At 42.6% G+C, this 17107-nt stretch overlaps 1 protein-coding gene across 7 annotated transcripts in view; it reads right to left on the bottom strand.

The window, feature by feature from the left end:
- The window catches only part of LOC125465457 (SH2 domain-containing protein 3C-like), a 160637-nt gene that overhangs the window by 43579 nt on the left and 99951 nt on the right, over positions 1-17107 (bottom strand). The window contains exon 1 of one of the 7 annotated variants that reach the window (XM_048559009.2): positions 1773-2392. The exons of 5 other annotated variants lie outside the window; for them this stretch is intronic. In XM_048559009.2, coding sequence (XP_048414966.1) covers positions 1773-1853 — 81 coding nt within the window. In that variant the 5' untranslated portion in view covers positions 1854-2392. Of the gene's footprint in view, positions 1-146; positions 454-1772; positions 2393-17107 lie in introns of those variants that run through there. One more of the 7 variants, XM_048559011.2, reaches the window with a different exon arrangement.

Genomic DNA, 17107 nt, shown 5'->3' with positions numbered 1-17107 from the left:
GTTCATTCTCAGCGAAGCCTATTTACTCTGTGATACATCATGACTGTATTACACCCTCCTGCTGAACATGCCCTAGCCTAACTCTGTATTTACACACAATCCGCCCAGCGCCACCATTCACTTCTCATCGGATCTCCAGTCCGCACCGTCTGCATTGCTCCACGCTATTCTCCACAAATTCTTCCTTCCTTTGCTGAGGATGACGGTGACTCGCTGGTTGGTCACTCTCCGTTTTGTCAGCCTAAAGTGGGAGATGGGTGGCTATTTGACTTGGGAGGGCGTCACTGCCGCCCGCGATTCTGTCCTTGGCCATTCAGTGCCCAGCTCCCCCGGCGATCGGAAGCAGGAAATCTGGCTGTTCCTCTCGGAAGGAGACTGAAGGAGTTGGGTACAGGCACCAAGGGGAAGTAAACTGAGGGAACTCTGCAAACTGTCTGTTTTGGTTGGAAGTCATTTCGTCATCTGAAAAGTTTCAAAGCCCCTCTAGAAAGGCAGCTGCCCCTTTCGCTTCCAGCCCCCGCCCCCAACCCCAAAGATGTCTATGTTTTGGAACTGGCACGGCCACCGGTCACTGTAGTGTCTATGGGACCATGTCCCTTATACTGACGGAAAGCTTCCCGTCTTATCATTCTGTCTTAGAGGCTGGCGGTACTGGCAGGTCCATTGTCCCTCCATCTTAACATACTTCAACATTCGACGCTAAACCTTGCCGGGCTGCCCCTCTCTCCATGCGGTGTTGAAAACCGTGTACACCCGTGTCAGCAGCTCAGCGCCTCGAGGGAAGAGTGTTTCAGCATAGCGTGCACAGATACCAGCCTGCGGCAAAGTACGGAATGGAGAGTTGGAACACCTCGGACTGTTCTCAAACTATGCGCATCAGTCACGGGTAATATTTCAAATTCCAGCACAGCTCAGTAGTGACACGAGGGAGCACAGCGATTGCATTACATCATCCAGGACCTGGGATCATCAGCACAAAGAATCCACATTGATGCAGGACAGACCTAAAGCCTCTCTGTTGTTGTATCATTGTGTGAGCACATCTGGTCCTTATCCACCCAGCAACATATCTGACTGTGTCCATAGGTGCGCAGTTTTATCATTCTCTGGGGTGTGTACATTTATCCTACCAACTATGGTTCTATTTAGCTTTGAGTCTGCATCTCTGTCTTTTCCTCGCTCACCCCTCCCTCCCTCTCTCTCTCCGCAATTTCTCTGTATCTTTTGAATATCTCTCCATTTATCATTATGTGTGTGTGTGTGTGTGCCTTTATACACACTGTGTCTGTGCACCTCTTCCCATTTCTGATTATTATATCTCTCTCTCTTGCTCTCTGTTATCTTTGTACTGGTCCATGTGTAAATCTGCACCCCACACTGTAACGTCTGTCAGCCGCGATTCTCTGTCCAGACCTTTAAAACATCAAATTGCACCAGCGTATCCTCGAGTGCTCATTCAAATAGATATCTGTATCGGTGACGAGATTGTAGCATTATACTTTGCGGGGAAAGAAAAAATACGTTGCTATTCTAGTAAGGTTCCTGAAACAATTTCAGACTCCCTTCCCTACGTCCAGGGAAGCAAGAGAGGCCGGGTGTTTGGCAGGAACGGCATGATTTACTCTTACCTGGAGAATCTCATTCATAAAGTAGCAATATGCAGGGTGAGGACGCCGTGTGCGGACCAGCATCCCATCAGTGTGCCGGCCGCGCACACAAACTGCAGGGACACGGTGGGTTTTTATTTCCTAACCCGGTTGCTTCCTCCTTACCTGAACTTGCATGAAGGAACCTCGGTAGAAGCAGCAAGCTGCCGCAGAGATCGCACTCCACAAGCTGCACTTGTCAGTCATTTTCCCCTCTTCCCAAGCTGTCTTTATAAATGACTGTAATCCAGTGTTTAAATAAGCGTTGGTGCGGGTTCCTCCCACACTTTCACCTTGAATTACTGTCTGCTGTCTGGCGGTACGCTAATGTATATATTTAGAGACGCACATTGGCGGAATGATAGGGTCTGGATGAGTCTCGGAGCTGGTGCTGAGGACAAGAGCATCGCCAGCTCGCTTCTGCTCGCTCCTCTCCTGCTGCCAGTTTGTGGCTCAGTCTCGATTCAGCACTGACTGTCAGCAGCTGTCTGCTCAGCCTCCCGACTCATGAAAATTCAATCAGATCCGGCGGGAATTGATGGGGAATGGGAAGGGAGAGCGTGAGACCACCTCAACTCTTCCTCCTCCCTCCCACCCCACAACCAGCCCCACCACACACCTCTGTCGAAAACACTTTCACGCAAACGCAAATCCCAAATCCCTGGTCACCTCCTGCGCGACACTAAATCAATAGCTGATGCCCGGAGTCAAACTCTCTCTCACTGGACTCTGCTTTCAAACAACCGGTTCTCACTCGAGTGGAGATGAGAGGAAAGTGTGTAAAAAAAAAACGGGAAGGACAAATCCCAAAACAGCCGCTTTTACTCCTCCACCCTCCCCCACCCTATCTTCTGCATGCTGAAAAAAAAACTTTTTCCTAGCTCCTATTAGTACTGAGCAAGGGTCACTGGACTCGAAACGCTTTCTCTGATTTCTCCCCACAGATGCTGCCAGGCCTGCTGAGTTTTTCTAGCAATTTCTGTTTCCGTTTCCGTTTCTGTTTCTGTTTCTGGGTGAACTTCCTACGCACCCGCTGGTTACAGCTTCTGGAGCAAGTTTCTCACGCAGGCTTTTCATTACAGGAGAGATAGGAACACACAGTCTGTGTCTGCGTTAACACGGCAGCTTCCATCCCTACCTCCATTCACTGCTGCTTTTCCCCGGCTACCTTTACTAAGGATCCGGTTTATCATCACCGCCACCTTTCCCCACCCCCATCTCAAACTTGAAGACATTGGCACTGCTCTGCAATCCTGTTTCCACAGCTAGGTCGGCCCGAAATCTAAATCCATCCTTTTGCCTGCTCACAAGCAGGCGGTCCTGACATGCTCGATCCGCACACATCTGTGATCACTGACTACAGCTCACCGAGGTGATAGCCCTAGCTGATGTTTTCCAATAGTCAGTCCTGGAATACTGGGGCAAATTAAAGCAACTGAACCACCACTATTTCTTAAGAAAGGTCTCATTCCCGCAAATAAAGGAAATGGAAGGGTTTAGCAGCACCTAATGTGCTATTCTCCATAAAACGACGAGGTTAGGGTCCTCGATTCAGTGTGGAGCTTGAAGAACACAGCTCCTCTTGATGCTGCCTGACCTGCTGTGTTTCTTCAGCTCCACAGTGTATCGAGTCTGACTCCAGCATCTTCAGTCCTTGCTATGTCGGGGTACCGTATTCCCTATATCATAAATGAGGTTCTGGATATCCAGGGTATGCTGCTCTCTATCACATAGCAGGTATTCACCAGAACATATCCAGGGTAAGACATTCTCTACATGCAGAGGAAGCTATACTCCAACATGTTTCCAGGCTGTGCTATTCCCTAACGTTTCTACAGGGTGTGCTATTCTTTGAACCATAAACAGGGTGGCTCTTCTTTCTAAAATAAATAGGGAGCGCTAGTCTCTGTTGTATATTGGGAAGGTAATGGCCTCGTGGTATTATCACTGGACTGTTAATCCGGAGACCCAGATAATGTTCTGGGGACTCAGGTTCAAATTCCGCCATGGCAGATGGTGGAATTTGACTTCAATCAATATCTGGAATTAAGAATCTAAAAAAAATGACCATGAATCCATTGCTGATTGTCAGGAAAAACCCATCTGGTTCACTAATGCCCTCCAGGGAAGGAAACTGCCATCCTTACCTGGTCTGGCCTACATGTGACTCCAGAACCCACAGCAATGTGGTTGACTCAACTTCCCTCTGGGCAATAAATGCTGCCTAGTTAGTGATGCCCTCATCTCATGAATGAATAAAGAAATATCCAGGGTATGCTATTCACTTTCGTAATTCCAGGATGCTCTAGTGTCTGCAATATATCCAGTTGTGCTATTTTTTATGATATAGAGTAGGCTATTCTGTACAATATATGTAGTTCTCCATTATACATCCAGGGCAAACTTCTGTGTATAATACAACCGGGGCCTTGTATTCTCTATAATACATCTAGGGTGCATTATTCTGCATATATTCAGGATGTGCTGTCTTCTATAATAAAAACAGGGTGTTCTGTTCCCATATAACATATGAGTGATAAGTTTTTCTTCAGCTATCTCACAAAGTGAAACAGTATTGTGTACTATCTACAAGATTCATTCAGCAACTTGCCAGGTCTCCTTAGGCAGTATCTTCCAAACCCGCAGCCTCTACAACCACAAAGACAGAGGCAGCAGACACATGGGAATGCTACCAGATGGACGTTTTTCTCTTAGTCACACACCATATTGACATGGAATAATATTACTGATTTTCACTGTCACGAGGTCAAAATCCTTAACTTCATCCCTAATAGCACTGTGCATTTACCTATACCATATAGATTTCAGTAACTGAATACCACGTTCTAAAGGACAGATAGCAAAGGGCCATAAGTGCTAGACTTGGCAGTGTCACCTATGAATTGTTAAAGAAAAGTCAGGATGGTGCTGCTTTCTATACTACATACACAGCGGTGTCTGGATCTCTCTACAACATATACTGGCTAATCTATTCCTCCAGTGGCAGTACATATAAAGAAGATGCTAGTTTACTAATTTATTATCATACCAAATAGTGCTATCCTTCTCTTCTACGTACAAACTGATAGCTCTATTCTTTTATAATACATCAAGTGTAATAATTCTTGATAATATGAAGAGACAGATTCTAATACAGACAGCACTGCACTATTTCTCAACAGAAAGAAGCAACAGTAATGTCGTTGTGTTTCTGGAGTTGTAGTCTCATTTTAAAGCCAGGAAATTCTGCATTCAAACATTCCCTCAGAACTTGGATATCTCGTATAGCTTGACATTTCAGTGCAGTATTGAAGGAGCTCCACATTGGTGGAAGAGCTGATTTTTAGATGAGACAGTAAATTGACCCATTTTCTGCCTGTTCAGGCGGATGTAAAAGATCCCATGCAGTTCAGAGGAAAAGCAGGGTGGATTTATCCCTCAAGCTACTGTTTATGAGACCCTTTGTGTAGAAACTAGCTGCCAAGTTGACCTCTGTAAAGAACAGTTATTCATAGGTTGTGATATGTTTTGGGATGAGATGGGGGTGTGTAAGGTGCTATATAACTTTAAGTATTTTCTATTCCTCTGTAATAGATTCATGCTGGTATTATTTTGTAGAGTTGACCTGATTTACTTGTAATGGTTAATGCCCTGTATATTGCATTTTTTACTTGCTGTTGAAAGATTGAACCTTCTTCTTGAAGTAATAGTTTCAACACAGGGCCAATAATCATGAGAAAGCTAGACTGGGAGCGTGTTAGCTTCTCTATATTCTTTACACCATTTGCTCTTGTCCTTATGATACATACAGAAATTTCAGTAATATAGCATGAAATTCCATCCAATAACACTTCCATTAAGATCAAATAATTCAGTGGCAGGACCCTGTCAATCACATCTGTCCCCAGTGGCAATTTCTATACATATAACTATTTATGGAAATAGCAGATTGCTGTGGGTGAGTTCAAGCCTATTTCATCTGATACCTATGTTAAGAAGCCATTTTTTCTTGTATCTGAAGTTGTGGTATTGTAACAATGCTTTACTCCTTAGTTTTTGTTAAAATAAAGGGAAGCAATTTAACAGCATACATTTCCTTTTCTGACATCTACAAGCATTGAATCCCTACAGTGTGGAAGCAGGCCACTTGGCCAAATCCACACCATCCCTTTGAAGAGCATCCCACCCAGACCCACTCTATGCCTGTAACCCCACATTCCCTGTGGCTAACCCACCTAGCCTGCACAGCCCTTGACATTATGGGCGATTTAGCAATCCACTTAACCTGCACATCTTTGGAATGTGGGAGGAAACCGGAGCACCCGGAGGAAACCCACGCAGACACGGGGAGAATGTGTAAACTCCACACAGACAGTCACCTCAGGCTAGACCTGAATCCAGATCCCTGGCACTGTGAGGCAGCAGCGCTAACCACTGTGCACCCAACAACATATCTAGGTTCGTTATATTGATGTTGTCTCTTTTTCCTTGTTGCCAACAGTAAACATTCCCCTATTCCTTGTGAATTGTCTCCACTAGACAATATCAAAATGAAGACAATGAAGGCAGCTGTGCTGTTTTGTCCCTGGGCATCATTCATGGAGCAGTCCATTGAGAATAAAGGGCTACATGATTAGCAATTTGAGACCTTTTGGTGAGACAGTTACCTACGGCAGGATTTTTTCTGTTTCTGAGGGATGAAAAATGAGTGCCATTTCCTCAAGGATCACATCAATCCCAAGGAGCATACCGATGGATTTGGTCATCACTCATCTTATAGCAGATTATCTTTTGCAAGAAAGGAAATACTTTCATATGGAGACATATTTCTCTCCTTTTATTCTCTCTCTCTTTCTGGTAACTTTCTCCTCTTTCCTCCCAGAGGTGTTGATTTCTTCTTTTGGGCATTAGATAGATCTCGGAAGAGATATACATATATCAGTTATATACCTGTTAAATAAAAAGGCAACCTCAGGGGTTACAGTACAAGGCTTACAGCCTTGCAAATAAAGGTGCTCTTTGTTCAGTACATCTTTGTATCAAATCAGGAATCAATCTCTACCAGTCCTCTCAATCAAAGAAGTTGATGCGGTAGAAGCCAAGTGTAAGAAAAGCTTTAGAGACTCCAGCAATAAATAAAGCATTCTATAAAGCGTATACCAAACACATCACAGTAGTTACTGATGAAGGAAGGAGGATAGACTGTACCTTGCTAATTTGGAGCGCTGCTCTATTTATTGGCCTGTATCGAAGAGGTCTCAGAAACAAATTTCTGGAAACAGTATTATGTGGCTGAGATTATCTGAATCAGTGGGTCTGGTATTCACAAACTACAGAATACCCTTACTTGTTACAGATTCTTGGGTGAAGGCTGGTCAGGTTGGCATTTATTGTCCATCTCCAGTTTCTCTGAGATGCTTGTTGTAGCAGTTTGGTGGCTTGCTCGGTTACTTCAGCTATCACCTGATAGTGATTAGATATCATCCACACAATCTTCTCCACACTATCTTCCCTCTGAAGAAGATCCCACCCAGACCGCTCCACCCCCAACCAGACCCACCACCCCCTACCCTATCCCTGAAACCCTCCATTTCCCATGGCTAATCCATCTAGCCTGCACATCCCTGGACACTACAGGGCAATTTAGCATGGCCAATACACCTAATCTGCACATCTTTGGACTGAGAGGGGAAAAACCGGAGCACCCAGAGGAAGCCCACAAAGACAAAGGGAGACTGTGTAAACTCCACACAGACAGTCATCTGAGGCTGGAATCAAACCCAGGTCCCAAGTGCTGTGAGGCAGTAGTGCCACCCATATGAAGATGCTAGGTTTACTTCCCTAACAAATAGAAATCTGATTTAAAAGAATAGGAAAAGAATAATAGTCTCTGAGCCATCCCAAATCTGCAGCCCATGCTACTAGTTGTTTAAAATTCAGGGAGGAGTAGGAAGGTTTGTGAATTGGAGTGTTACGGTTTAGTGTGAATCAAGGCCTGCATTTCTGCCTCATCTTTTCTTCACTTTATGGGCAAGAGTCTCAGAAGGAAGCCTGACATTTCCATTGGCAATTACACCATTTGTAAAGCCTTTAGCCAGTATTTCCAGCTTTAGTAGGACCTATTCCTAAGGGTTTTATCACATTGTCTTCCCAGGCTACTACCCTGTTCAGCATTTTACACTGACTTGTGTACTTGTATCGTTAGTAATGGAAAGTGATTTAAAAAACCCCAAAAACTAACATTTTTAAAAATGTAAGTGTAAAAATGCTCCAGGCATTTTCATCCGGGTTGCTCACATCAGTGATTAATCCTTTTCCTGCAGACTCCAGGGTGCTCCTGGAAGGTTAGAAACCCAATCTATGTCTTTCATCTCACCCACTACCTCAACATATCATTTTGTGGGGTTAACTTGGAGGTTACAGGACTGAAAGGGTTAATCCTCAATCAGCTAATCCACAGGGGTACAGCAGATAGCCCTCCTGTTGAAAGGTAAATAATCTGTAACTTGGGAGAATTTATAAAGTCAGTTTGTTAGGTTAGGGGGTGAGATAAACTGTTAACACATTGAATTGATTTGCAAGACATTAACCGTTCATGGTTTGAAAGCGAATGGCTCCTCAGTGGAAAAAAAATCATTAGGTCAATGTCTGTGGCAAATACTCTCTGGCCTTGGTGTGGTTTAATTTATTGCTCGTGGGATTGTTGCAGATTTGAGTGATTGTTCAATTGTTCCATTCTTTCAAACTAGGTCAAGTTTGTTTTCTAAAACTCACAGGGACAACCGATCATTGGAAAGCAACAAATTGCATATGGAAAGCAATGATGCAAGGGAATAGACAAAACTGTTTCTCTTGGACGTTTGAGTGTCTTTGGAACTCTCTCCTTGAAAAGATCGGAAGCTGAGTCCTTGAATATGTTGCAGGCAGAGGTAGGTAGACTCCTGTTGAACAAAGTGGTGAAATGCTATCGAGAGTAGATGGGAATGTAGATGTCAGGTTGCAATCAGATTAGTCATGATCTTACTGAATAGCAGAGCAGGTTTGAGAGACTGAATGGCCTCCTCTTGCACTTTGTTCAGTCTTTTGACTGTCATCAATGTTGGAGACAGAGAAAGCATGCGATGGTTAAAGAGTTAAAGAAATATATATATTTTAAAAGGAGATAAATAACTTTGGTGCACATTTATACAGTTTTCCTAAACAATGAGATTTTGCCACTATTTTATGTCAAGTGCCACGTCTAACCAAGAATGCGAAATTAAATCCCAGCGAATGCTGCATTGTTACTAGTGGTCAAGGGCCCTGGCTGAATTTGTGAGATTTACTCTCCATTTTCCGTGATGAAGCAGCTGCCCTTAGCTCAGTGTTTCCCTTAGGAGAGAATTCCCCAGATAAACAATACAATGTACTGAAACAATTGATTAAAAACATGAAGCTGAGCATTGCCTGTTGCTGTCTCCTGAACCTGCAATATTTAGTAACATAATAAAGGAACCTCAATACCTTGATAAGTAACTCTACCCTGTTTGGAATTACAGTAGACGTGTTGTAACTAGCCTTAGCATCACTGGATTAGGAAGGGGAAGATACTGAGGATTTCCTGATCACTGCTCAGTGACTCCTGTCATGCATGTGTGTGAATTTGAGCACATAATGTAGGCTGATATTCCTGCACAATGCTGAGGGATTGTTGTTGTGTCAGAGGTAATGAGACATTAAATTGAGGTACTGTCCGCCCTCTCGAATGGACATAAACTGTTCTTTCGCATTATTTCAAAGAAGATCAGAGAAGTTCTCTGCAGTTTCCTGGCCAATATTTGACCTTCAGCCAGCATATCATCTGACATTATCATATTGCTGTTTGGGCAAGCCTGTGATACACAAAATGCTTGCTGTGTTTCTGACATTACAACAGTGGCCACACTTCAAAAACACTTATTTGATGTAAAGTAGTTCAAAAAGTCCTGAGTCACAAAAGGTGCTGTATAAATGCAACTTTTAAAAGCTCGGTGTGAGCGAGTTCAGTTGTGAAATTGCTACTGTCTAGATGTGCACGAGGTACCAAAGAGATCATGGAAATGGACCACAGAACAAGTCAGTGGTTTCAAGAGGACAGAAGAATATTTAAATATATACTTTTAGGAGCATTTTCTAAACTCAGGTATGCTTATTGTATACTGATTGTGTTTAATTATATGTTGGTGATGAACATTAGCTTGAGCCCTGGGAAAAAAGGAACAAACTGAAACTCAGATCTTTGAGTGAGGTGGTACATGCTTCTGAGTAATTTCATAAATAAATTCTTATAAAAGATGATTCCAGTTATATCCTTCATCACCTGACTTTCTGGAGTAAAACAAGGACATCCCAACGAACTTTACAGCTAATTAAGCACTTTTAAATTATAGTCATGTGACACACGGAAACCACATGGCAGTCAATTTGTGCACAGCAAGCTGTCAGCTACATTATCAATTTAATGAAAAATAATCTGTTTTTAATTACATTGTGTATTATAATGACTGTTACATATTACTAATAGGTACAATATTCTTTGATGCACTGTTTATTTTCTGGACAGTACTGCGAGATCTCTTTCGTCTTCCTGGGAGGGCAAATATATAACATTTCATTCAGAGAATGCACCTCTGGCTGCGGAGGGCTGATTCAGCACTACACTGCGAGTGTCAGCCTAGGTTTTTTTGCCCAACTCTCAGGGATAAGCCCACAACCTTCTGATTCAGAGGCATGAGTGTCACCCAATGAACCAGGATTAACACAAGGCTGATCTAATGGTAGTTTGAAACAAATGAAAGAGTTAACAGTTCCCAGTGACACTGCAGTGCCTGACAGATGCACCAACAAATGTGTCACAGTTAGCAAAAAACAAAATTCTCTTTTCTCCTATTTGGTTTGTTCAGCAAGTTCTCTGTCCACAGAACCAAAAAGCCTGATGTAACCAAGACAAAAAATAAATCCTTGCATCCAGTTGGATGAGAGAGCTTCTCATTTGATAGTACCACATTAGAAAATAGATGAGCAGACTGTTCAGTGTAGAAAGGGATTTAAATAATTGAATTCAAGTACAACTATGTGCACAGTAAGATAAAGAAGCATGTCATGTGCCCCCACCCCCATATATTCACAATCCCTGGAGTCCTAACTCATTGTTGTGTCGAGTCCCTAATCTCTGCAATTAAAATCATATTGAACACCAATTGCAGCCCTATTCAAGACGCCATGTTCAATTTAGGAGTACTGGAGTTAAACTGTTATAGCCTTGGGCTTCAGATACAATAGGAATAATAGGGTTACAGAAAGAGCTGCCATTCTCAGCTGAAAGAGATATTTCAATTGCAGGGAATCACCGCCCTTTTCCAGTTTTGTTTGATTCCTATTCCTCTCCTTGCAGAATTGTTTTTGTTTTGAAAAAGGATTTCTTTCCATTCCTGTGACTGACTGGAGTATTAGTGCTCTTGCAACAGATTGGGTGTTATTGGTTCATGATGTAGCATTTCTTAAATGTATGATGTTTTGTCACTTTTTTTAAAAACAGATATAAGAAAGATAAGCAAATTCAGAATTTCTACTTTTGGATTCTGTCATATCTTCTCTATATTTAAGCTTTTAAACCCTTTCATCACCTTAAAATATTTGTCATTCCATCCCTTTTCTTTAGAAGAATGAGCTCCAGTCTGATCTCCCCTGATTTTACAAACTCTCAATTTAGGTATCATTTTTGTATATCCTTCTTGTATTTTTCCATGAGCCTCTGTATCCTTTATTATAATAATTTATTATAATTATTTATTAAAGTAATTGTTCATAAAACTCAATGTTTGATCTAAGGTGTGGTCCATGTTTAATATCCTTTCCCTTCTTTTCAATTCTATTCCCTTAGAAATGAATCCTAGTGTTCAGTTTTCTGTTTATAACAGTGTTACTAATCAAAGCTGTTTCTTTTACTGATTATGAATATGCACCCCTAGACCCCCTTACCCTTCTCCCCCATTCAAACTTATTATTTAAGGGTTGTCAAGCCCCTTTAATCTTCCCATCTAGATGCAGTATTTCATATATATCTATACTAAACTTAATTTCCTAATTAAACACCCATTTGCACATTTATTCATGTTTTGATTTCAGTGAGGAAAACAGCTTCCAACAGTTTAGGGAAATATAACTGTGATACAGGAGAAGTGGGTGACATGGGTCAGTTTGTTGAATTCAGATTTATTAAAAATGTTTCAGATTGACCATCAGAGCAACCTAAAGAATGGCTGTCTGAAAAGCTCATGAAAAACTAAACACATAATCCACATACATTTTATAATTTTTTAAAATGAAGAACTGTGCCAAGAATTCTCCAGCTCAAATTTAAATTGAAGCTGTTCCAACAGTGTGACCAACACAAGGCCAGAACCTCATGGAGCATTATTGCAGCTCTTACAATTACCCACAACAAAATCCCAACAATGAGCCACAGTGCCAATTAATGCCAGCTTTGTAATGTGTAGCCATTAGCCAGTACAGGGGCTGAGATCAACCCAAGCACAGTGCAGCCAGCAATTGGGCAAGTCTTCAGTTTGTTCTGTTGGCCTGGATTTCAATTTGGGTCCCAAAAGTGTTGATCCAGTGTCTAACCCAATGCACCAACAGGTGTGATACCTCAGACAGAGCTGTAGAGATGGAGTCAGCACATTTGTGCTGTATGAAACTCACTTACAGAGATAATCTGCTTTCTTGCTGCATTCTGATTGAGTTTGTAATAGTAATTAACCAGTCAGACTAACTCGTTTCTCACTATTGACCCACACAACCTGAAAGATGTTGACACTATTGCTTCATAAGGGATTTTGTTTCATTATTTCATGCTCTGGAAAGGAATTATGATGCTGTTTGCAGGGCTTTTAAATGTTGTAGATTATAGCCAAAGGGGATTTCAGATTCATGGCCTGTAAATAGGCAAGATGGAGGTATTTTTGAATTAAAGGGAGTCCTAAAACCTAGTATAGCAGCTTGGATGGTGCATTCATATGTAATGGTGTTACAGGGTCACTATTCAATATGTATTCTGCTAGCTTGGAGCTGTACTCAACTGTATATCAATATCACTATGACTGAAAATGGTCCTCACTTGTTTTGCCATTTTGTTTTGAGCTGGGGTGGGGCTTTCTTTCAATGGCTCTTCAACTGGAAAGGCAGATTTATGCCTTCCTCGCAGAGTGACCCTTACTGTTGATCATCTAATGGCCTCAGAGACACTCAAATATTCCTACTCCATTCCTTCCTCACTATCCTAAACTGTCATTGCCCCCAGCCTCCTCTCAGGGCTCAATCCCCACCTTATTCGGTTTGATCAATTATGAAGGGGAGCAGGGCTTGTGTCATTCACTCTGTTCCATTGGTGCTCTGTGTCATGGGCATCAGCACCTGTAGCCAAAGAGCTGGGTCACAGTGACAGATGTCAGGGATTCAGCAGAATATTGGCAGCACGGTGGCTCAATGGTTAGTACTGCTGCCTCACAGAACCAGGAACCTGCATTTCATTCCACCCTTGGGAGGTTGTCTGTGAGAAGTTTGCATATTCTCCCTATGCGTGTGTGGAATTCCTCCACGTGCTTCAGTTTCCTCCCACAGTCGGAAAATGTGCAGGTTAGGTGGATCGGCCATGCTAAATTGCCTGTAGTATCCAGAGATGTGCAGGCTAGATGGATCAGCTGTGGGAAATGCAGGGTTATAGGTTAGTGAGTGGGATGCTTTTCAGAGGGTCAGTATGTACTCATTGGCCTAATGGCCTGCTTCCACACTGTCGGGATTCTATGATTCTAATACTCTCTGAATGCTTCCTGCATCACTAAACACAGGGAAGGGAAAGTTGGAGGTAAGTCCTGTATTTAGCTTCAGCGTAATTACTCAACCTATCTTGCCAGCTGGAACAACATTGAAATGTGATTGGGCAACAGTAGGAACTTTTTCCAGAGAAGAACACAGGAAGAATCTAATTGGAACGTCTCAACTTTAAATTTCCAGGAAAAGGTAGCAGTTTTTGTTCAACTTGGAATTGGCAGGAAGGTTTTTATTTTATTTTTCTCAAGTGGTTTAAGTGACCATTCTTCAGTCATGATCCAAGACAGTAACTGGCTATTCAGTGATTACAGCTGAATTTGGTGTTTTCCCAAATCTTAGGGCTCCAACTAACAACACAGATCAAGGAATTAAAACCGATTGGCCTTCACCATTATGGTAGTTCACACTTTTAATGTAGTGATTGAAACGAGGTCAGTGAGGTGGACCTCATAGAATATGAGTTCTCTGACTGGTGCTGTTAATCTGCTCCAATCAAGGGGGAAAGCCCTAGCTGACAGACATAAACAAGGGTGTCAGAGGTTCTGTTCATTCTGAGAGCTGGCTATGAGGAAGCTGGATCAGTGTCAAGGATTTTCCGCGTGTTAAAGCAAGGGTGACTTGGTGACCCCTGGGATACCAGCCTCTGTGGACTTATTTCAATTACCAACTAAGCAATTGGACAAGGCGAAACATTAAAAAAAGGACTAAATTTCTGTCGGTTTCAGTGGTTCGACCTCAATGCTGATTAGCGTATTTTATACGGATCCAGATGGAAAGAGTGTTTAAAAAACTGGTGAGCATAATTTCAAGTACGACCTTGCCCTGGTCTAGAGAGGCCACTAGTGGTGGGAGCCAAAAACAGCAGGCAAGTGAAATGATGGTTATGATTTGCGCTCTTTCTACCTCTCTTATTCCAGATCGTTTTAGCTCTTATATCTTAAGATCACCACTATGGGAGAGTGGAAACTCCCCAGAGCTCTAACCTAACCCCATGATCTAGTTAGGCTTTAGGTATCATGGCTGAGAAAATGAAGCAGAAAGCTCGATCTGCTAATTGAATTTATTATCTCTTTCATGGGATGTGGGCATCGCTAGCCAACCATCCCTTACTGCCATTGAGAAGGTGGTGGTGAGCCACCTTTCCAAACCACTCCAATCCATCTGATGTAGGTACACTTGCAGTATTGTTAAGGAGGGAGTTGTAGTCTTTTGGAATAAGCAGAGAGCTGAAATCGCTCTGACTTTCATATTCAGAATTCTCAGTGTTCAGCTTGATCCTTGCTTGGGAAGGTAAGAAGTAGCATATTAAGGAGGCGAGATGTGTCATTAATTAGGTCATTAACAAACAATGCTGGCTCACAAGAAACTCACTTCAATGCCTGGCAAATGCACAAATGGTGCGGCATATTTTTCTCAATGTTGATGTAGGCCTTGCTGGACCTCCTGCACGATTATGCCACAAATGTTGACATAGTCTACATTGCTCAGACACCTATATCATTCTAAACAGTGTTACTGTCTGTTACACTGTTGGAAGGAACCAAGAACTGAAGACAGGAAGGGTTCAGATTGTTGGTGAAATGAGGCCCATTGTCACTGTGTTAGACTGTCTACAGGGATCAGAGAAGGCAGTATGTGGGCCATCAGGACTCTCATTACCTAAGTGAGAGGGGTTTGGTGTCTTACTGTTGCTAATCAGGGCTGTAGACATCTGATAGAATACAGTGATCATGAATCTGATTACAGGCCAAAATGTTTGCATAGCAAGTGAGAGGACTTCCTTGAGTAGAGGCTAAGTTGGATAGACTAAGGATGGTACATTTCACAAGGATCTGTGCTATTCCGTCCAGTGCCAAAAGGCTCAGGCCACAGCTGACCAATGTATGACATTGTATGTGGCGCAAATGGTACAACACTGCAGTGACCATCTGCTGACTCAGACTCAAAGAAGATGGTTCCCCACAACTATTGCGAGATGAGAGGTGGGGCAGCTGGGGAATTAGTTACGTTTACAATACCAAGTTCCATTTACCAAACTGCTTCTTCAAATAACACCATTACTGCAGGGCCAGGGTTCTGTCCCCGTGTCCTCTTAAGAGCAGGTGGTGATGAGGCACCTTCTCAAATCAGGACAGCCTACTGTGCTATCACAAAAGGAGTTCTAGGATTTTGACTCAGAAATGGTAACATATCTTCAAAAGTTACCATGCCGTAGGGTTGTGGGTGCTCCATGCCATGTATATTCAAGGCTGAGAGACAGAATTTTCAGCTTTCATGGAATCAAGGGTATGGGGAGTGAGTAAGAAGGAAGAACCGAAGCAAAAGATGAACCATGATCGTATCAAAGAGTAGAGCAGGTACAACGGCTACGTGGTCTCCTTCTGAGCCTTTTTGTAATATTCTTGTATTTCCAAATCAGAATGGTGTGCAACTTGAAGGGGAACCTGCATGTGATGTTCTCGTGAACTTGCTGCCCTTGTCCTTCTAGATGGTGGGGGTCATGAATTTGGGACTGTCACAGGTTTGGCAAGTTGTAGTGGTGTTTTTTGGAGATAGTACCTACTGCAGCCACTGTCTATCAGTGGTGTAAGAGCAGGTTCAGGAACAGCTTCTTTCCAGCTGTCTTCAAACTAATGGATGGACTCTTGCCTCAAATAATGTAACCTTCAGTGTAACCTTTACGCCGCTAAGTCTTTTGGATCTGTACATACTTTGCGTGCTGTGATCTGCCTGTACCCCTCATAAACAAAGCTTTTCTCTGTATTTCAGTACACATGACAATAAAATCCATCTCAAATCAAGGTAATGATTAAGTGGCAAATGAGGTGTCAGTCTTGAACAGTAAAGGAACTAATGGTTATGATGAGTGGGCAGGTAGGTGGAACTGAATCTATGAAAAAGATCAGTCAAGATCTTACTGAATGGTGGGGCAGGCTCAAGGGTCCTGATGGCCTACTCCTGCTCCTATTTCTTATGTTCTCATTTTCAGTTAAGTGAATTACTTTGTCCTGCATCTTAGTAAATATGCCCATACAGTGTTGGATCTGCCTTATCCTGGCATGCCTCCTTTTGATTGAAATGCTACTGAGAGCATGACACACAGTGATTTAAGATGTATCCAAACAGGCTATCAATATTAGACAATAGACAATAGGTGCAGGAGTAGGCCATTCAGCCCTTCGAGCCAGCACCACCATTCATTATGATCATGGCTGATCACCCACAATCAGTATCCTGTTCCTGCCTTATCCCCATAACCCTTGATTCCACTATCTTTAAAGCGCTCTATCCATCTCTTTCTTGAAAGTATCCAGAGACTTGGCCTCCACTGCCTTCTGGGACCGAGCATTCCACATATTCACCACTCTCTGGGTGAAGAAGTTTTTCCTTAACTCTGTTCTAAATGGCCTACCCCTTATTGTGGTTGATGAGGCACCGGTCTGTGTTAGCAATGTCAGTATGTTTGCCAGCTTGTTTCCCTTTCAGAGGAGACTCATCATTGGCCTAAAGTAAAGGGATGGAATGACAGAGATATTTAAGATAAAGAAAGGGTTTAAAAGCTTAAATATAGAGAAGATATGACAGAATCCAAAAGCAGAGATTCTGAATTT

This window comes from Stegostoma tigrinum, chromosome 29 (assembly GCF_030684315.1).
Source record: "Stegostoma tigrinum isolate sSteTig4 chromosome 29, sSteTig4.hap1, whole genome shotgun sequence".
In the NCBI taxonomy this organism is placed as follows: Eukaryota; Metazoa; Chordata; class Chondrichthyes; order Orectolobiformes; family Stegostomatidae; genus Stegostoma; species Stegostoma tigrinum.
This window is presented reverse-complemented; position numbering and strand designations above follow the sequence as displayed.